We start from the raw sequence: 22,429 nt of genomic DNA, 5'->3' as shown, positions 1-22,429 counted from the left end.
CTCTTTTATATTTGAATAAAATATGATTCCTTGTATTTTAACATTTAACATGGACAAAATTGACTTCATTTATGGGATCAAATGAAACTGGTTAAAGTTATTTAACACAAATTTCATGGAATTTACAGAATAGGCAAATATCAGTGAATTCAAATTTTGAGATTCATTGAAATCAACCCTATAAAGCCTTCTGTATCACATCTGATGCACAAAATTTAAAGGCATCTAAATGGTCAACATGATCAAAACTTTTCTGATAAACCTGTCACACACCATCTCCGGTAACACTTTATTTTAGGGTCTTTTAACTAGTTGCTTATTAGCATGTATATTACTAGAATATTGGCTGTTTATTATTAGTACTTATTAAGCACATATTAATGCCTTATTCTGCACGATCATATTCTACATCCCTTAATCTTCCCAATACCTAAACTTAACAACTACCTTACTATTAATAAGCAGTAATAAGGCGTTTATTGAGGCAAAAGTCGTAGTTAATAGTTTATATGTGTTCCCTATACTAAAGTGTTACCCAATCTCCTACAGTCCTTCTGTCGTCTGATTAATAGTTTAGAATTTATCAAGTAAAAGTCTCTTAGTGTAATTGCTCAAAAAAATTAAAGGAACACTTTGAAAACACATCAGATCTCAATGGGGAAAAATACCTATACTGATATGGACTGGGTAATGTGTTAGGAAAGAAAGGATGCCACATCGTTTGATGGAAATGAAAATGATCAACCTACAGAGGACTGAATTCAAAGACACCCTGGAAATCAAAGTGAAAAAATGATGCAGCAGGATAGTCCATTTTGCTGAAATTTCATTGCAGCAACTCAAAATGGTAGTTTGTATGGCCCCCACGCGCTTGTATGCATGCCTGACAACATCGGGACATGCTCCTAATGAGATGACGGATGGTGTCCTGAGGTACTTCCTCCCAGATCTGGACCAGGGCATCACTGAGCTCCTGGACAGTCTGAACTGCAACCTGGTGGCGTCAGATGGACCGAAACACAATATCCCAGAGGTCTTCTGTTGGATTTAGGTCAGGTGAGCGTGGGGGCAATTCAATGGTGTCAATTCCTTCATCCTCCAGGAACTGCCTACATGAGGCTGGGCATTGTCGTGCACCAGGAGGAACCCAGGACCCACTGCACCAGCATAGGGTCTGATAATGGGTCCAAGGATTTCATCCCGATACCTAAAGGCAGTCAGGGTGTCATTGTCTAGCCTGTAGAGGTCTGTGCGTCCCTCCATGGATGTGCCTCCCCAGACCATCACTGAGCCAACACCAAACCGGTCATGTTCATCATGTTCTCCATGGCTTCTCCAGAAACTGCTCTCATCTGTGAAAAGCACAGGGCACCAGTGGCGGATCTGACAATTCTGGTGTTCAATGGCAAACGGCAATCAAGCTCAACGGTGCCGGGCAGTGAGCACAGGGCCCACTAGAGGACATCGGGCCCTCAAGCCACCCTCATGGAGTCTGTTAATGATTGTTTGGTCAGGTACCGGTCCTGCTGATGGGTTAAGGACCTTCAACAGCCCTGTCCAGCTCTCCTAGAGTAACTGCCTGTCTCCTGGAATCTCCTCCAGGCTCTTGAGACTGTGCTGGGAGACACAGCAAACCTTCTGGCAATGGCACGTGTTGATGTGTTATCCTGGAGGAGCTGGACTGCCTGTGCAACCTCTGTAGGGTCCAGGTATCGCCTCATGCTACCAGTAGTGACACTGACCCTAGCCAAATACAAAAACTAGTGAAAAACAGTCAGAAAAGATGAGTAGGGAAACTGACTTTAACTGACTTGATGCTATTCTCTGATTAAAAAGTGTTCCTTTAAGTTTTTTTGAGCAGTGTACAAACGTCCTTCAGCTTGTTCTTCATGTGTCTTTCTGCTGTCAAATCTGCACAGATTTTTATCAAATAAACTTAAGTCACTTTAATATTGTTAGTAATATTTCAAGATAGACACATACCCCATCATTAGAAAAATCATGAGTTTCAAATATCTCACTAAGGCAAATATAGAGTGATGACTGAGATATTTAAAATATACACAGATCAGGCATACCATTATGAGCACTGACAGGTTTTTGTGATGGCTAGACGACTGGGTCAGAGCATCTCCAAAACTGCAGCTCTTGTGGGGTGTTCCCGGTCTGCAGTGGTCAGTATCTATCAAAAATTCTCCAAGGAAGGAACAGTGGTGAACCGGCGACAGGGTCATGGGCGGCCGAGGCTCATTGAAGGCTGGCCCGTGTGATTCGATCCAACAGACGAGCTTCTGTAGCTCAAACTGCTCAAGAAGTTAATGCTGGTTCTGATAGACAGGTGTCAGAATACACAGTGCATCACAGTTTGTTGTGTATGGAGCTGCATAGCTGCAGACCAGTCAGGGTGCCCATGCTGACCCCTGGCACCGCCGGAAGAGCCAACAGTGGACATGTGAGAATCAGAACTGAACCACGGAGCAATGGAAGAAGGTGGTCTGATGAATCACGTTTTCTTTTACATCACGTGGATGGCCGGGAGCGTGTGTGTCTCTTACCTGGGGAACACATGACACCAGGATGCACTTTGGGAAGAAGACAAGCAGGCGGAGGCAGTGTGATGCTTTGGGCAATGTCCTGCTGGGAAACTTTGGGTCCTCCCATCCATGTGGATGTTACTTTGACACGTACCACCTACCTAAGCATTGCTGCAGACCATGTACACCCTTTCATGGAAACGGTATTCCCTGGTGTCTGTGGCCTTTTTCAGCAGGATAATGCTCCTGACACAAAGCAAAAATGGTTCAGGAATGGTTTGAGGAGCACAAAAACGAGTTTGAGGTGTTGGCCTCCTAATTCCCCAGATCTCAATTCAATGGAGCATCTGTGGGATGTGCTGAACAAACAAAACCGATCCATAGAGGCTCCACCTCACATCTTTCAGGACTTAAAGGATCTGCTGCAAACATCTTGGTGCAGATACCACAGCACACCTTCAGGGGTCTAGAGGAGTCCATGCCTCGACGGGTCAGGGCTGTTCTGGCAGCAAAAGAGGGACCAACACAATATTAGGAGGGTGCTCATAATGTTATGCCTGATCGGTGTATGTTTTAAAACTACAGAGCTTTGATTATAAAACTAAGCATTTAAATATCATCTTACTAAGACATATTATTAGCAGATATAGAGTGATGACTGATATTTATATAATTTGATGCATTTATATGCATTTTATCGAACTATTATTTCATATGGCAGGTTTTACTGGGTTAACTGCGTTAAATCTATTGACAGCCTTGAAACATTTTAAACATTCTCATTTGTTTAATTACATTCACAGTTATTTGTTTTATAACAAATCACTTTAATTAGCATTATTCTGTGTAGCTTACAGTCATTCAGACGCTGATGTGTTGAATCAGTCTCTGTTGGAAGGAAACATTGCTACAGAAGTTTGTCTAACAGTTCTGGACACACTGAGCATCTTCATCATGGGGTTTAAGGTCAGACATCAACCATCATCATCATCATCACCTGCCTTCTCGAGTGCTGCTTGTGACATCAGTGTGTGTGTGTGTGTGTGTGTGCTCAGACTCAGCTAAGTTTGGATCACGGTCACAATCCCCTCATGAAGAAAGTGTTCCAGGTTCATCTCTGCTTCTTACAAATTAACCAATCAGAGACGGCCCTCAAACAGGTCTTCACTTCCCTTCGCACCTTCATCTACAAGGTGAGTGTGACGCACAGCAGTAGAATACGTGCATAGATGGACAATTCATTAAAAAAAGAAGATTCTGCCATTATTTGCTCACCCTTCATGTCCTCTCAGACCTGTATGACGCATTTAAATCCGATAAATAAGTGTTGAAAGTGTTTTCCTGTGGGTGATGTGTGTGTGTCCAGTTCCCGTGTACGTTCTTCGAGGGCCGTGCGGATATGTGCGCGTCCTTCTGCTACGAGATTCTGAAGTGCTGTAACTCCAAACTGAGCTCCATCCGCAGCGACGCGGCTCACCTGCTCTACTTCCTCATGAAGAGCAACTTCGACTACACCGGACGCAAATCCTTCGTCCGCACGCACCTGCAGGTGGAGTAACGCCACGTTCATCATGTGACCTTGACATCACAGTGGACCAATGTGTCTGGATCATTTCATCCAGTCTTTTGAAGCAGCATGTGATGTTGTCATAACTGTGTGATTCCTCAGGTGGTGATTGGCGTCAGTCAGCTGATCGCTGATGTCATCGGAATAGGAGGGACGAGGTTCCAGCAGTCGCTGTCAGTCATCAACAACTGTGCCAACAGTGACAAAACCATCAAAGTTAGTTACATTCAAATGCACTCATACACAAACACTAGATCAGACACAGCCGATTATGGAGGAAGTGATGTAGTTTACAGTGGATCCAAAAGTATTCACATTGATTTTTTTTAGGAGTTCAGCGGGAGTTCTTCTCTATATCAGTGTCAGTGTTTCTGAACTCCCTGAAACTCCTCCATTGTAGTCTTGAGTTTTCTTCACAATATTCCTCATTTAAATAATTCATACACAGAATAAAGGGGCGGGGCCTGGTTGAGTTAGTTAGTAGTGTGTTGAAACTGGCGGTTATGGTAATGGGCGGGACATTTCCCAAACTCACTCAAAGTGCTTGACCAATCACAACACACTGCTCCAGCCCACCAATCAGAGCACACTGAGCTTTTCAGAAGGAGGGGCTTCATAGAGACAGGGACTAAACAGAGCGTTACTGACAGACTGGGAAGAGAGGAGCTGCAACAATGGAGAATATGAGGAAAATAATCAACATTCAAGCAGGAAAACCTGCTCTAGTAGAGCCCAAAACAACATTAAGACTTTGTAAAAGAGTATAGTAGGTTCTCTTTAAGTTCTACACAGACTGTGACAGTTACACACAGTCATCACCCGTCTCCTTCACCCTCCTGTAGAGCACAGCATTCCCGTCGGATGTGAAAGACCTGACAAAGAAGATCCGGACCGTTCTGATGGCCACGGCTCAGATGAAGGAGCACGAGAGAGACCCGGAGATGCTGGTGGACCTGCAGTACAGTCTGGCCAAGTCTTACGCCAGCACACCTGAGCTCCGCAAGACCTGGCTGGACAGCATGGCCCGTATCCATGTGAAGAATGGAGACCTCTCTGAGGTACACACACACACACACACACACACATCTTCATGCATGTGTAACATACTGTGGAGCTCATGTTGTCTGGTTTGGTTCTCTGCAGGCAGCCATGTGTTATGTGCATGTTGCAGCGCTGGTGGCCGAGTACCTGAGGAGGAAAGGTTAGATTCCTAATTCCATCCATTTTCGGAATTGCCTTCGCATGCAAACACACAGTGACAACACTACAATTCACTGAAGCCTCATCTTCTCTTTTTGCATATGCATTTGGGCGGCATTTTGCTAATATTTCACTTTGTGACATGTTTGAGGAACTGGACGTTTTAGGCAGGTCTGGATCAGCGTTCTCTGCTAGATAGAACAAATCCCTTCGTGGGAGACTATGAGCTTTGTAACTTTGCAGATCTTATACATGCGCAAACATAGGAAAGGAAAACATAAAAAAAATACCATATTGTCCCTTTCATATGATTTCACATGAGTCTCTTCAGACCTTTGAACTGTACATGATTTATGAGCTTCTACAACTTTTGACCTCCAAACTGAACTCCTTTCCACAAATTGATCATAGAAATAAAAACAGTATAAATAAGTTTTCTCTTAGTCTTAAGTGCAACCATAATCAAAGTACTCTCTGTATATTCAAATTGAAAATAGAGACCAGATTTTTCTTCAATCATGATACAGAGTTGAGAGATGGTTACAACTCCACAGCTAAGCTAAGATAGCTTTCATATTGGGAAATATTTGCATGCATCAGGGAGCCGCTTTCAAAATGCGGGGTTTTGAAATCTCGTTTTAAATGCGAGACTCCGCGATCGCACATATTCTGTGAACGGTTCTGAGTGCGAATCCTACAAGATAAGACATTTATCAGACGCTTACAGGCTCTGTTGTGCAACAAATCCTCCGCCATAGTCTTGTCAGTCGTCTCGCCACTTATTCTGGTCACGTGATCAGTGAACTCTGATTCCTGCTGCACTACGTACGACTCTGCTGTTCGTGTTGGAGGAGCTGGATGGAATTGAAGTGACCGTTATCAAACTGAATTAAAGGGTTTTTATTTCTATAAAAGCAAAACATCAGTGGAGGTGTAATGTAAACGTATCGGTGGCATGTTCTATCCTAATTTCACCCTCGTCTCATACTCCATCATGGCAATATCACGAGACAGCTTATCACCTCAATGAGAAATCTCGTCACATTTGAATCTCGTGGCACAAGATCTCGTCAATTATTACTTTAGGAGATCCTGCTCTCTGGTCTATAATGGCTGAGAATACTTCCGTTAGTTTTAAATCCAAGGACACGCGTGTAATTACTCTTAATGATTAGTAGTATATGAAGGATTCCCATATCAGTCTTGTTTCTTTTCCTCACCTACTCTTTTCATCATATCTCTCGTTTTTCTCTCTGTCTGATAAAGCCCCTGCTGATATATGTTATCACTCAGTATATGGCTCACGTTTTGCTGCGCTTCTAAGAAATAAGGCTTAATCAGCAGGACAACAATGATCACCGTTTCTATACTCTGTTATATTGGCTGATTTTGAAGTGCTTCAGGAAACCGTCCGTGTCTCCAGATGTGAAGTGTTTTTGTGTGTTTGTGTAGGCATGTTTAAACAGGGCTGTTCAGCGTTCAGAGTGGTCACACCAAACATTGATGAAGAAGCGTCGATGATGGAAGATGTGGGGATGCAGGATGTTCACTTTAATGAGGTGAATATCTGTCTGAAATTGCTTGATTCATTTTGAGGAATATTGAATGTGTATTTCTTTAGTTAAGAGCTCTGCTGCAGAAATAGACCTCAGATTTCCTCCACATATATTTTACTATGGTATCCTTGATGTGAATAACTCCACATTGTTTCTATCACAGATCTAGTTCACGTTGAATATCCATGTGTCCTAATAGTGAATGCAAAACTGCTACACAATCACAGCCAATCAGAACATTTGATGTTTAATATTTATTTGTGAAGTGCAATAAGATTTGACTGATCAACAGAATGGCACGCATGTTTGTCACGTCACACCAGGTTAGGATACAGTCTTATATTGTCTGTGTAGATTTAGTTTAATATTAGTACAATAAAGGAGGGAAGCAATAAACGAATGTCCCTGTAACTGATGGTGATTATCAGTGAGCTTTTATCACTGACTGATACTCGAGCATCATTTCTGCACTTTGACTGAGAGATAAAACACTAATAAGTTCACAATCCTCAGCCTTCAGTCGTCTGAAGCAGGGACACTATAGTCAACCAAAACTAAACACATAAATACATTTCCAATTCTGTTACTTGAAATCAAATAAACGTTAACTGAAATAAAATATAGTATAATGTCAATTTAAACCAGTTGCCAAAGTAACATTTTTTTATTTAGCTTAACTTAATGCAGTGTTATTTTTTATTTATTAATCATTTGAATTAGCTTGTTAATTTTAGTTACATTTTTAGTCATTTTGTTATGTGCTTTTGTCATTTTATTCGTTTTTTTAATATTGCTATTTAGGTTTAATTTATATTTATATATAATTTATATTATATTTATTATATTTTATATGAATTTAGTCAGTTTTAGTTTTTAATTATTTTCAGTTAATAATTTTAGTACTTCAACTTATTGCCAAGGAATCTACTAACATTCAACTAATATTATTTTATTTTATTTTATTTTATTTTATTTTATTTTATTTTATTTTATTTTATTTTATTTTATTTTATTTTATTTTATTTTATTTTATTTTATTTTATTTTATTTTATTTTATTTCAATTAGCCGAAATGTTTTGAATAGTTTTAGTTTAAGTTAATGATAATAACCCTTACTTGATGTACTAAAATAAAAAATATAAAATAAAAGAATAATATAAAATATAATCTAATATCAGAAATAGATAATAATATATACATAATAATGAATAACAAAATATAATCTAATAATAGAAATAGATAATAACATATAAATGATAATGAATAATAATATATAAAATATAATTTAATAACATAAATATATATAATAATAATATAAATAATTTATAATAATATAGAAATTATTTAATAATATAAATAGAAAATAATATATATAAATAATGTAAAATATGTAAAACAATATAATATACAATAATTAATAAAACCGACAAAAACAAACAAAATTTGAAAGCAAGAAAACAGAAAATGCAAAAATTAAAAATATTAAATATATATATAACTATCTCACTGATACTTCAAGATCATTCTCTACACCTGTGTGAACTTAAGCAGAATTGACTTCATGCACTGACATTCACCAAAACACCTGCTGATTAAAACTCACTGAGCAAAATAATGAAGATAAGTGCGTTTAGTCGAGAGAAAAGCCTGTGCAGCCTTTGAGAACAGATCACCCTTACATTCTTCCTTTCTAATGCAGAGACTTAAGTGTCCAGATACTTTTGTATTCACTGTTTATATACTATATTTGAGACGAATCAGCATTGTAAGGTTTTGTGTTTGTGCGTCACAGGATGTCCTGATGGAGCTTCTGGAAGAATGCGCTGATGGATTATGGAAAGCCGAGCGTTATGAGCTCATCTCTGACATCTACAAACTCATCATTCCCATTTATGAGAAACGCAGAGATTTTGAGGTACAGCAGTAACACATGCTGATCGAGTTAGTCTGAGCCACATTAGATGAATGCCTTTGGCCGCAGATTTGCAATTATGCAGTGAAAATCAACCTAAAAGTTATTTAGAAACTCAGTCTAACTGATTTCAAATGGAAGTCCTGTGTGAACAGCCTCTGAGTTTAATCCCAGGAGCCCTTAAGTTTATGCATTGAAAGGTTTCACTCACTTTCATTATATGTTGTTTTTTGAGCAAGTTAAAGCTGAAGACTTTATTTCAATAGTCCACTTTAGCCATTCTACTAACTATAAGTGAGTTTGTAACTTTGCATGTCAACTAACTGTCATTAGAGTATTAGTCGACTGTTAGGTTATGGATAGATGTTAGTAGATCTTATATGTTGTAAATATACTTACTATAGGGTTTAATTTAGGGTTGTGTGTAATTATAGTTCTTACTATAGTAACTACATGTAACAAGGACATTGTAAAATAAAGTGTTAACAGCTTTTACAAATGTCACCTCTAAAGATGTGACTGGTAAGCTCTGTGTTGGTGTTTGTCAGAAACTGGCTCACCTGTATGACACGCTGCACCGCGCCTACAGTAAGGTCACAGAGGTCATGCACACGGGCAAGCGCTTGCTGGGAACATACTTCAGAGTGGCGTTCTTCGGTCAGGTGAGTCTCCTCAGCCTCACACAGCTTCATCTGCTGATCAGGATGAGCTCTGTAATGACTCTTCATTGTGTTTATCTGTTATCTGAATGCTGTTTCTGCTGCTGTACTGTCTGAAGGCAGCGGTGAGTCCTGTGTGTTTGAGCTCAGCTTGCTGTGGCCTGCACTTCTGTGCTCGTGTTTTACTTTGTTCAGCTTTGGGTGTAATAACTCATTAATCCAACTGTGAGCTTTTTTTGATCAACATCAAGATTTTTAGGTTCAAATTTACATTAAATGAATATATATCCCTTAAGAAAAAGAAGGGCACTTGATTGAACTGACTGTGAACTTGTAGTTCACTTCAAGTCTTAAGAGTATATTTAAAAAGAATGTGCTTGCAGGTTTAATATAATAAAAAAAAAAAAAAAAAAAAATATATATATATATATATATATATATATATATATAATATACACTACCGCTCAAAAGTTTGGAACCACTAAGATTTTTAATGTGTTTAAACGAAGTTTCGTCTGCTCACCAAGGCTACATTTATTTAATTAAAAATACAGTAAAAACAGTAATATTGTCAAAATATTATTACAATTTAAAATAACTGTGTACTATTTGAATATATTTGACAAAGTAATTTATTCCTGTGATCAAAGCTGAATTTTCAGCATCGTTACTCCAGTCTTCAGTGTCACATGATCCTTCAGAAATCATTCTAATATGCTGATCTGCTGCTCAAGAAACATTTTATGTGTACAATTGTACAAAATATTTGTGTACAATATATTTTTTCAGGATTATTTGATGAATAGAAAGTTCAAAAGAACAGTGTTTATCTGAAATCTAATCTTTTGTAACATTATAAATGTCTTTACTGCCACTTTTGATTGATTTAATGCATCCTTGCTGAATAAAAGTATTCATTTCTTTAATTTCTTTTCAAAAAAATAAAAATAAAAATTCGTACTGACCCCAAACTTTTGAACGGTAGTGTATAATGCTACAGAAGCTTTGTATTTCAGATAAATGCTGTTCTTTTGAACTTTCCATTCATCAAGGAATCCTGAAAAAAACAACTGTTTTCAACATTGAAAATAATCATAGATGTTTATTGAGCAGCAGATCAGCATATTAGAATGATTTCTGAAGGATCATGTGACACTGAAGACTGGATTAATGATGCTGAAAATTCAGCTTTTCCAACACGAGAATAAATTACTTTGTGAAATATATTCAAATAGAAAACAGCTATTTTAAATTGTACTAATATTTCACAATTTTACTGTTTTTACTGTATTTTTAATTAAAAAAATTAAGTCTTGGTGAGCAGACGAAACTTCTTTTAAAAACATTAAAAATCTTACCGATCCCAAACTTTTGAGCGGTAGTGTATATTAGGAATACAAGATATATCGGCCACCATATCGTTATCAGCTGATATATGATCATTTTTAATGTTATCATTATCGGCCCGAAATGTGGCCGATATATTATAATAATGGATTATTTCCTTCAGCTGAGACACTTGCACACTGTCCACCATGATGGTTTTGAATTGCTTGAAATATGACTGAAATCACTTCAAAAAGGAAAGTACAGTTAAGTTCAACATGAACAGCACAAGTCTGTCATATAGGCAACATAATATTATAATGAGAAAATTATAATTGTGTGTTTGGGACATGGCTTTTAATGGTGAGACTTTTGTTTTTGTAATCGGGCTCTTAAAAATTATATAAAAATGTATTTATTAAAATAAATAATCTCAAATTCATTTTTTTTTTTTTGAAGTACATGAAATCATTTTGTTTTAATAATCTTTTGTCATGTTTTAAGAAGTTCACTTATTTTGGTGTGTTAACTAACAATAAATCACATGTAAAGTACTTGATTATAACTTCTCATATATTTTAAATGTACTTAACTGCAACTCCATCATTACAAATGTGTAATTGCAAATATAGTAAAATACATGATGTCCAAGTTTCACTGTTGATATTGAAGTATATTTTAGTTTACACCCCAAATCAGAAGAAGTTGGGATATTTTGTAAAATGCAATAAAATCAAGAATGTGTGATTTGTTCATTCTCTTTCAACTTTATTTAAATGACAAAAGTACAAAGAAAAAAAAGATTTCCAATGTTTTCACTGGCCAACTTAATTGTATTTTGTAAATATCACCAAATTTTGATGGCTGCAACACACTACAATTGGGGGCAGAGGCATGTTTACATCACATGATTTGGGGTTGTACCAAAAATGCTTATCAGTACATTCAGAGAGAACTTTAACCATGTTTCAAAGACAATAAAAGTAATTATGAAATTACATATAAAGATGTACTGAAGTTCATCTTAAGTGAGTTCAAAAAGTCACACTAAAGTTCATTAATTGCATTTAATATAAATTTAAACTATATAGACATTTTCATTTAATTGTAATTAAGTGTCCAAAAACATTAAATTCAGTTAAGTATATTATTTCCATAATAAGTACTCTCTTTAAAAGTATGCTAAAGTGAGTGATAGGCTTAAATTCAGTGATATGGAAACAAACTATGCATTGACTTATAAAGCCATGTTTTGTAATGTCTAATCAATTATTTACTCATCTCCCACAATAATATAATGTCTTTTGTCAGCAAACATTAGTAGAAATGTGATTAACTGGCATTTTGTTTTTGTTTTTACCAATTAACATCCCTAAAAAAGTTAAGAGAAGTGAATAAAGTGCGGTCACTGATGAGTTGTTTCTGTCTCTAGCAGTACCAGTGTAATGACTGTGAGATCAACGAGGTAAACGGATCATTATTTATTCTACGGATCTATTGTCCTGTGGAAGTCATCATATCCCTGTGTCATAATTAGGATTTATCAACACATTACAGTTTTTATGCATCCCAGTATTTCAGTGCTGTTGTAAATAGGTGTTTCCTGTGACTAATTTAGTGTTTAATTTAGTAGGCAATTAGCTTTCTTCTGTCTAGATGGTCAGCAGCAGGTTTTCAAAGTTGGGTTTTAATGCATTCTTCTGATTGATTCAGATGTGCTTGTTGTTTTAGGGGTTCTTCGAGGATGAAGATGGTAAAGAATACATATATAAGGAGCCCAAGTTCACGCCACTGTCTGAGATCTCACAAAGACTCCTGAAGCTCTATTCAGACAAGTTTGGAGCTGAGAATGTCAAAATGATCCAGGATTCTGGCAGGGTAAGAGATGTCCGAAAGAGTTTGACATTGACATTTCTGATTATTATCAGTGTTGAAAACAGAAAGTTCATGAAAGAAAATGTGTTTGCCATTAAATGTAGCATATGTATCCAGTGTATCTTCACTAAAGATGCTTTGCTGTTTGGTGCAGATTAACACAAAGGATCTGGACTCTAAGTACGCCTACATCCAAGTGACTCACGTCACCCCATTCCTGGAGGAAAAGGAGCTGCTGGAGAGAAAAACAGACTTCGAGAGGAGCCACAACATCCGTCGCTTTGTCTTTGAGATGCCGTTCACTGTTTCAGGCAAAAAACAAGGCGGGGTAGAGGAGCAGTGCAAACGTAGGACTATACTGACCGGTGAGTACGCACACTTACACACTACACTAGAGATCAGCAACATTAGAGATAAGTGACTGACACTTCCAGAGAGTCCTACGATAACGATCTGAGTGTCAGCTGAATCTGAGTTATATGATCCTCTCAATCACAAAGTACAGGCCTTATCTAACAGATCCAGACAGTGTCTCTGTGTCTCAACTCCTTCAGTACGGTTTAAAAGCATCCCAGGATGCACCTCATGAAGCAGAGATGGACAAAGAAGCTCAAATAGAAGAGTTAATTTGATTCAATTTCAAAACTATGTTGAATTAATTAATTTATTCCACGAGTGAAGGTGATAATAAACTATATGTAGTGTTCTGGTCATGTGATTTCAACATGGTGCTACTCTTTCTTAAGAAAACAGCTTTTCATCTCTCTTTCCTTTTCAACCTTTTAATGGGAAAAAAATTACTCTCTACTTTTAATGCGTTTGTTTTGACCACCCTAATTATAGTTTTTGACCATCGCTAGGACACATTTCTCAATACTTTGGTCACTTTTTCAAAACTCTTCACACAGTTCAAACCAACTTTCAGCTTCACAATTTCACATTCAGAAGTCACTAAAGCTACAGAAACACTTCATTCATGTCTCAGGCCCTGTCTCCACCTGGTATTCAGATGCGTTTTGGTCGATCGGATCACAAGTGGATGAAGGAGGCACATACTCGTTTCCACCTGGTATTTTAGTCTGTCTCTTTTGTCCACTTTTAAGCACTTCTGTCCTGATTTCATCGAGGGGAGGGTCTATAGGTGGGTAAATGTAAGGGTTTTTTCAGATCTTTTGATCTATTGGACAAAATAAGCTTGTGCAATTTACATATAAGGATGGAGAGAGAACATTGTGCTTGGTACATTTATCATCTTCAAACCAAACTTGGGTCTTCAGCTGACAAAGTTTAAATTCTGTCTGGCTAGAGCGCTTCCCAAAATGTTTACGCGTTCAGTAGGCGGAGAGTAGGCAATCTTTAGTGGCTGTTCAAACACATTCGACAACATGAGTGTCTACATTACGAAAGCAATCCGGTCAAATGCATTTTCAGCTATCTCTGGAAGTGGTGGAAAGTGGACAAGCTCAAAACATTTTACACCCTTATTACACCTGTGTTTAGTGTCCTCCACTTGTGATCTGATCGATTAAAACGCATCTTAATACCAGGTGGAAACAGCATTCGACTGGATTGCTTTCGTAGTAGAAACGCTCATGTGGTCGAATGTTTTTGAACAGCCACTAAAGATCGTCTACGTCTAGTTATCTAATGCGTAAACATGGGAAGCGCTCTAGCCAGACGGGATTTAAACTTTGTCGGCTGAAGACCCAAGTTTGGTTTGAACATGAAAAATGTACCAAGCACAATGTTCTCCCACCATTCCTGATTTCTTCACAGCATTCAGTGAGAAATTGCGTCTGTCAGAGCAGAAATGAAAGCTGATGCTCTCTGTATGCTTTTCCATCCTCTCTGGTCGTGTTCATATGTTCATACCCTTCCCTTGAAGAAAGCAGGACAGAAGTGGTTCAAACTAAACAAAAGAGACAGATTAAAACACCAGGTGGAAAGAGAAATGTTTCCCTCGTTCACTTGTGATCCGATAGACCAAAAAACATATTAGCTGCATATTACTAGAATATTGGCTGTTTATTAGTACTTATTAAAGGTGCCCTAGAATTTAAAATTGAATTTACCTCGGCATAGTTGAATAACAAGAGTTCAGTACATGGAAATGACATACAGTGAGTCTCAAACTCCATTATTTCCTCCTTCTTAAATAAATCTCATTTGTTTAAAAGACCTCCGAAGAACAGGTGAATCTCAACATAACACTGACTGTTACGTAACAGTCGGGATCATTAATATGTATGACCCCAATATTTGCATATGCCAGCTCATGTTCAAGGCATTAGACAAGGGCAGCCAGTATTAACATCTGGATCTGTGCACAGCTGAATCATCAGACTGGGTAAGCAAGCAAGAACAATAGTGAAAAATGGCAGATGGAGCAATAATAACTGACATGATCCATGATATCATGATATTTTTAGTGATATTTGTAAATTGTCTTTCTAAATGTTTTGTTAGCATGTTGCTAATGTACTGTTAAATGTGGTTAAAGTTACCATCGTTTCTTACTGTATTCACGGAGACAAGAGCCGTCGCTATTTTCATTTTTAAACACTTGCAGTCTGTATAATTCATAAACACAACTTCATTCTTTATAAATCTCTCCAACAGTGTGTAATGTTAGCTTTAGCCACGGAGCACTATCAAACTCATTCAGAATCAAATGTAAACATCCAAATAAAAACTATACTCACATGACCCGAAGCATGCATGCAGTATGCATGACGAACACTTTGTAAAGATCCATTTGAGGGTTAAATTAGCTGTGTGAACTTTGTAAATGCACTGTATTGTAGAGTCGCGAGCTCGATGGGCAGGGAGCATGTGATTTCAAGGGGCCGCAGCCTGAATCGGCGCATATTTAATGATGCCCCAGAATTTGGCAGTTTAAAAAATGTATATAAAAAAAAATAATTTTGAGCTGAAACTTCACAGACACATTCAGGGGACACCTTAGACTTATATTGCATCTTGTAAAAACTGGTTCTAGGGCACCTTTAAGCAGATATTAATGCCTTATTCTGCATGATCATATTCTACATCCTTTAATCCTCCCAATACTTAAACTCAACAACTACCTATTAATAAGCAGGAATTAGGAGTTTATTGAGGGAAAAGTCATAGTTAATAGTGAGTATTGGACCCTAAACTAATGTGTGACCCAAAAATGTAATGACATTTATTATAAATCCTACTAACTTTCTCTTCATCTCTCAGCCACACACTCATTCCCGTATGTGAAGAAGCGTATCGCAGTGATGTACCAGCATCATGTGGATCTGAACCCCATCGAGGTGGCCATCGATGAGATGAGTAAGAAGGTGCTGGAGATCAGACAGCTGTGTTCCTGCAGCGACGTGGACATGATCCAGCTCCAGCTCAAACTGCAGGGCAGCATCAGTGTGCAGGTACACAAACGCACACAAACACGTGACCTCAAGCTCAGACAGTTTTTATAGTGTCATGTGATGTCTGTAAGCCTGTCTTTCACTCTCCAGGTAAATGCCGGACCTCTTGCCTACGCCAGGGCTTTCCTGGATGATGCCAGCACGAAGAAATACCCAGACAACAAAGTCAAACAGCTGAAAGAAGTCTTCCGGTAAATACACACCGTCTGAGTCAGTCCTTCCTCTGAAACTATTAACAACATCAGATATTTGCTATATTGTTCAAAGGTTTTTGGTCAGTAAGCTTTTTTTAATTAAAACTTTTCTTCAGCAATGACACATTAAATTAATCAAAAAGGACCGAAAAAACTAACAAACAAAAAAACATTTGTAATGTTCCAAAAGATTTCTGTTTCAAATAAAAGCTGTTCTTTTCAACTTTCTATTCATCAAAGAATCCTGAAAACAACATGTATCTCAGTTTCTGTTTTCAACACTGATAATAAGAAAAATTAAAATCAAAAAAGAAAAGTTATTCTACATTGTAATCACCATATTACTGTTTTCACTGTATTTTTAATCAAATAAATGCAGCCTTGCTGAGCAGAAGAGACTTCTTTCAAAAACATAATGATAGATAGAAAGAAAGAAAGAAAGAAAGAAAGAAAGAGAAAGAAAGAGAAAGAAAGAAAGAAAGAAAGAAAGAAAGAAAGAAAGAAAGAAAGAAAGAAAGAAAGAAAGAAAGAAAGAAAGAAAGAAAGAAAGAAAGAAAGAAAGAAAGAGAAAGAAAGAAAGAGAAAGAAAGAAAACTAATTCCCTGCATTTAAGGAAAGCCCTTTGGCTCAATCTTTGACTGGTTGGACTCTCAGCTCAGATGGTGTGTGTTTGTGTTCTGCAGGCAGTTTGTGGAGGCGTGTGGTCTGGGTTTGGGCATTAATGAGCGTCTGATTAAAGAAGATCAGCAGGAGTATCATGACGAGATGAAGGCCAACTACAGAGATCTCACTAAAGAGCTGTCCGCCATCATGCACGAGCCTGTAAGACACACACACTGACACTTTATCTGTAATGCCTCTGTTGGATTTCCATGCTTTTCTTTAATCTCTCTCTGTTTTCTCTTCTTCTTTTGCTCTCATGGTCAGATCGAATGGTAAATAATTTCTTATATGCATTCTCAAGGCCCGGTACATTCACGGCACATTTTTTTTTGGATCATTGCTTAGGGGTAACTAGGAGTTTGAAATAACTTTTCAGCGATATACTGTTAACAAACATCCTGACCCCATCCATGCTGCTGAGAGTGACGATTAGATTAATCTGTTAATATGTGCTGCATGATTTCCTATCAATAACAAAATAAACACACAACAAAAATGACAGTAGTGAGAAAAAAGCAGCTGAGAAAGCATCTGATCATAGTGATGTGGATGTTTGGACCAGCCAAAGTCCCTTTAAAGGTGCCCTAGAATTAAAATTGAATTTATCTTGGCATAGTTGAATAACAAGAGTTCAGTACATGGAAATGACATACAGTGAGTCTCAAACTCCATTGTTTCCTCCTTCTTATATAAATCTCATTTGTTTAAAAGACCTCTGAAGAACAGGCGATTCTCAACATAACACCGACTGTTACGTAACAGTCAGGATCATTAATATGTACGCCCCCAATATTTGCATATGCCAGCTCATGTTCAAGGCATTACACAAGGGCAGCCAGTATTAACATCTGGATCTGTGCACAGCTGAATCATCAGACTAGGTAAGCAAGCAAGAACAACAGTGAAAAATGGCAGATGGAGCAATAATAACTGACATGATCCATGATATCATGATATTTTTAGTGATATTTGTAAATTGTCTTTCTAAATGTTTCGTTAGCATGTTGTTAATGTACTGTTAAATGTGGTTAAAGTTACCATCGTTTCTTACTGTATTCACGGAGACAAGAGCCATCGCTATTTTCATTTTTAAACACTTGCAGTCTGTATAATTCATAAACACAACTTCATTCTTTATAAATCTCTCCAACAGTGTGTAATGTTAGCTTTAGCCACGGAGCACAATCAAACTCATTCAGAATCAAATGTAAACATCCAAATAAATACTGTACTTACGCGATTAGACATGCTGCATGACAAACACTTTGTAAAGATCCATTTTGAGGGTTATATTAGATGTGTGAACTTTGTTTATGCTGTTTAAGGCAGTCGGAAGCGTGTGATTTAAAGGGGTCGCAGCCTGAATCTGCGCATATTTAATGGTGCCCCAAAATAGGCAGTTAAAAAAATGAATTAAAAAAAATCTATGGGGTATTTTGAGCTGAAACTTCACAGACACATTCAGGAGACACCTTAGACTTATATTACATCTTTTAAAAAGACGTTCTACGGCACCTTTAAGACAAGTCATTTCACTCGGCGGCCATTTTAGAAATGCCTTTCGGGCATGCAAGTGCGGCTCCTATCTCTTTTTGCCAAGCTTTCGATTAAATATCATATTTGAAATCACCAATGAAATCTGACAAGAGCTGCCTCATAAATTTCGTTTCTAAATGCTTGAATCATGACAAAGAACAGCATTGTTCAGGCTGGATAAAGCTGATGCACATGCGCAGTCCTAAGTGATCGGAAATGAGATTTCTATAGGAACCAGAGCTTCTAATGGCAGCTGCAGTGACACAATGACTTTACCAATCAGCGATTGGCTCTTAATTAGAAGGCGGGACTTATTCCACCATATTGCGCATTCCACTTTCTCCCATTATACGAGTGCACCGTCTTTCTATATATAAAGTCTTTGCACCAGCTCTGCAATTCAATGCTCCAGTCATGCCAAGTTTATTATACAGCACTTTATACAATAGATTGCTTTAAATCCACAGCTTTACAGTATTAAAGATGAAGAAAACCGTGTTAGTGTGTCTTTCAGTTAGAATTACAACTTCAGTTTCAACTGTGAAGCAGCTCTCCAGAGTGTTCATGTTTTTACTCACGTCTGACCTCGACGGACTGAACAGAAGAAATGAACCTGAGATGATTTACATATCAAACAAGGCGGAGCCTCAGAGCTACACCCAACTATTATTTCAATGCCACGGACCAATGGTGGCTCAAAGGAGTTTACTAGCCAGAGCAAACTTATCTGGAAGGGTCACTTTGGCAAACTGTTGAACTCCCAAAACAAACGTCATTTTGGCCTGATTTTGTTGGAAATGACGTCACACCAGTTCGTTCTTGGATTTCGCTTGAAGTATATCGGGGCCTTTAGGCTTACGTGGAATCTGCAGGAATCCACTGGATTCAACCTTCTGCACATTTCCACACATCTGACCCCACAATCATTGAAGAATATGTTCATGTGGGCGTCAAACACACTGCAGTGTTGCATTATCTCTGATCTTTCTTGCTCTTCTCTCTCTATAGATAAGTCCATTGGATGATGGGATGCGTAGTCCTATTCCAGATTCACTGCACATCTTCAACGCAATCAGCGGGACGCCCACTGCCGCCACCATCCAGGGCCTGCCCAACTCCTCCTCAGTGGTGTGAACCTGACCCCTGCATTGACCTTATGACCTTTCACCTTTTGTTTCACATCTCCAACCCTGACACACACAGCTGCTTTCCCAGATGTCATCACGGAAGTGGAGGAGAACTGAGGGAAGGAGATCTATACGTTTCTGCCTCATCCAGGGGATTTCACCTACTGTTTCCTGTGGAGACTTAATCAAAAAACTGTATTTTACTTTTGGCCATTTTGCCAGTTTTATTAGTAACCGCAGTAAAGAGAGCAGAGGAAATGATGCTGAGAAGAGGGGAAGACTGGTTCAGAAGACAAACTCATGTCCCCAATGTGAGCACAGACTGCAACGGCTTTTTACCTATTATAAATATCTGCGTCCTCTGCTAATATATTTTTTATTTTGCTAATTTTATATTATTTCTTCAAGCTCAGACTTTTCAGTTTTTGAATTACAGTCTGAAGTCTGGGAGTTGGATGTCTTTGCCGTCGAGTTTAAAGCGCCGTCAGCATCAGGCTGGGTGGAGTCGGTTATAACGCTGTTATAAATGAGCCGTGTTTCTGCAGCAGGGGGCGTGGCCTCAGCGCTTTCACTGCATGTGATACACTGGAGGTGCGGCGGACACAAATGTTAATGTGCATCATGTTTATCAATTATCAGATATTTTTATACTGTGGGACACAGCTGAATGTGATGTTATTTTTACCTGTATTTAATAGTCTTTGCTCTGCTGTATTTAAACTGACATTGTCTCTAATGCTTTGAATAAATCTCACACAATTCCCAAACACTCTTTTAGTATTTTTTAGCCAAAGATATCAGCATTAATTATCATATTTGTTTTGTGTCTTGACCTTGAGTTTTGTTTTTTGTGTTTTGTCTTGTTTTTTCAGTCTGGTTTTAGAGTCAAACACAGTACTGCTCTGCTCTTTTAAGGGTGGTAACTGACCTCTGGTAGCTGTACTATTCTTCTATTATTGGACTTGAACGCTGCTGTCGATACGGTGGATCATCGCGTTCAGTTAAAGAGATCAGATCTTGAGATTGGCATTCATGATGCTGCATTAGATAAGTTTGGATCATATCTCACAGATAGGAGTTTTTCGGTGGAAATTGGATTATTTTCATCAAGCTCAGTTCCTGTCACTTGTGGGGTGCCCCAGGGCTCCATTCTGGGTCCAACTTTATTTTCTCTGTATTTGCTCCCTCTTCACCTTATATTTGAGTCTCATAAAGTTTCATACCATATTTATGCCGATGACACCCAGCTCTGTTTCCCTCTAAAATCAGGTACTGATTCAGTGTCCTCTTTGCTAGCTTGTTTAGAGGACATTAAGGATTGGATGGACAATAATTTACTTCAACAAAAGCAGAATAAGACTGAAGTTATTTAGTTTGGCGCTCCACACCTCTTAACTAATTTAAAGGGTTAGTTCACCCAAAAATGAAAATGATGTCATTAATGACCCCCTCATGTCGTTCCAAACCCGTAAGACCTTCGTTCATCTTCAGAACACAGTTTAAGATATTTTAGATTTAGTCCGAGAGCTTTCTGTCCCTCCATTGAAAATGTTTGTACGGTAGACTGTCCATGTCCAGAAAGATAATAAAAACATCATCAAAGTAGTCCATGTGACATCAGAGGGTCAGTTAGAAGTTTTTAAAGCATCGAAAATATATTTGTGTCCAAAAATAACAAAAACTTTGACTTTATTCAGCATTGTCTTCTCTTCCGTAATCCTTTCCATTGAATCACATTTCCAGAAGAGTTGGGACATTTTGTAAAATGCAATAAAATCAAGAGGTGTTAATTCTCTCGAACCTCTATTTAACTGACAAAAGTACAAAGAAAATATTTTCAATGTCTTCACTAAACAACTTTATTGTATTTTGTAAGTATAAACACATTTTGGTTTTGATGGAGAGCCGTGTTTACCACTGTGCCACATCACGTTTCCTTTTAATTACACTTTTTAATCATTTGGGAATTGAGGATACTAATTGTTGCAGTTCTGCAAGTGGGATTTTTACCCAGTCTCTCCTGATACAAGACAGCTTCTCAACAATCGTTGTCTGATTCTCCTTTTCATGATGGACCATACATTTGCAGGCAGTCAGTCAGACACATCCCTAGAAACCACTCTGATGAATCACATGCAGAATGAGGCCTGGCATTGTCTTGCTTCCCAGGAAAGATGTCATCTTGATGGCAGTTATACAATCCAAATATATGCCTCCATGTCAATGGTACCTTCACACAAATGCAAGTCACCCATGCCGTTTGCACTGATGCACCTCCATACCGTGACAGATGTTTGCTTTTGCACCTGTCGCTGATGACATCTGGATGATCCTTTTCGTCTTTGGGACTGAGAACATCAGTTTTTTCCAAAAAAAGACCATCTGAGAAGAGCTCAGGCCCAGAGAACTCAGCAGCATCTCTGCACAGAACAGGTGTGTAGCTTTCTCCTTGTGTAACAGAGACTGTTAAGTGACAACTGTTTTCCAAAGTGCTCCCGAGTCCATGTGGCTGTATTTAACACCGTATCATGACGGTTTCTAATGCAACGCCATCTGAGGACTCAAAGGTCAGGCACATTCAACAGAGGTGTCCCTATACAGACTGAGATTTCTCTGGATTCCCTGAATCTTTTTACAATATTATGTATGGTAGATGGTGAAAGACAAATTCTTTAATCTTGCACTGAGAAATGTGAATTGTTTGACAGTTCTCTCATGACATTTGGCACAAAGTGCTGAGACATGACCCATGTTTTCTTGCAAAGACTATAACCAATTCATCTGCTAATTGTGGACTCTTTAAAAACTTGGATATTTTATAATCTTTTCACTTTTATTTTGCTTCTGTCCCAACTTTTTCGGA

The 22,429-nt window shown here is 38.0% G+C and overlaps 1 protein-coding gene across 4 annotated transcripts in view; it reads left to right on the top strand.

The window, feature by feature from the left end:
* zmp:0000001200 (dedicator of cytokinesis protein 9) overlaps positions 1-20,352 on the top strand; it is a 115,438-nt gene extending 95,086 nt beyond the window's left edge. For 3 of the 4 annotated variants that reach the window (XM_067409194.1, XM_067409195.1, XM_067409197.1), the window contains 15 exons: positions 3,385-3,500; positions 3,590-3,727; positions 3,901-4,083; positions 4,204-4,317; positions 4,944-5,159; positions 5,245-5,302; positions 6,754-6,860; positions 8,651-8,773; positions 9,319-9,432; positions 12,487-12,633; positions 12,785-12,995; positions 15,856-16,046; positions 16,137-16,237; positions 16,924-17,062; positions 19,448-20,352. In XM_067409194.1, the coding sequence (XP_067265295.1) occupies positions 3,385-3,500; positions 3,590-3,727; positions 3,901-4,083; positions 4,204-4,317; positions 4,944-5,159; positions 5,245-5,302; positions 6,754-6,860; positions 8,651-8,773; positions 9,319-9,432; positions 12,487-12,633; positions 12,785-12,995; positions 15,856-16,046; positions 16,137-16,237; positions 16,924-17,062; positions 19,448-19,573 (2,084 nt within the window). In that variant the 3' untranslated portion in view covers positions 19,574-20,352. Of the gene's footprint in view, positions 1-3,384; positions 3,501-3,589; positions 3,728-3,900; positions 4,084-4,203; positions 4,318-4,943; positions 5,160-5,244; positions 5,303-6,753; positions 6,861-8,650; positions 8,774-9,318; positions 9,433-9,548; positions 9,772-12,486; positions 12,634-12,784; positions 12,996-15,855; positions 16,047-16,136; positions 16,238-16,923; positions 17,063-19,447 lie in introns of those variants that run through there. The other variant, XM_067409196.1, reaches the window with a different exon arrangement.
* Positions 20,353-22,429: the final 2,077 nt, after the last annotated feature.

This window comes from Chanodichthys erythropterus, chromosome 14 (assembly GCF_024489055.1).
Source record: "Chanodichthys erythropterus isolate Z2021 chromosome 14, ASM2448905v1, whole genome shotgun sequence".
Classification (NCBI taxonomy): Eukaryota; Metazoa; Chordata; class Actinopteri; order Cypriniformes; family Xenocyprididae; genus Chanodichthys; species Chanodichthys erythropterus.
This window is presented reverse-complemented; position numbering and strand designations above follow the sequence as displayed.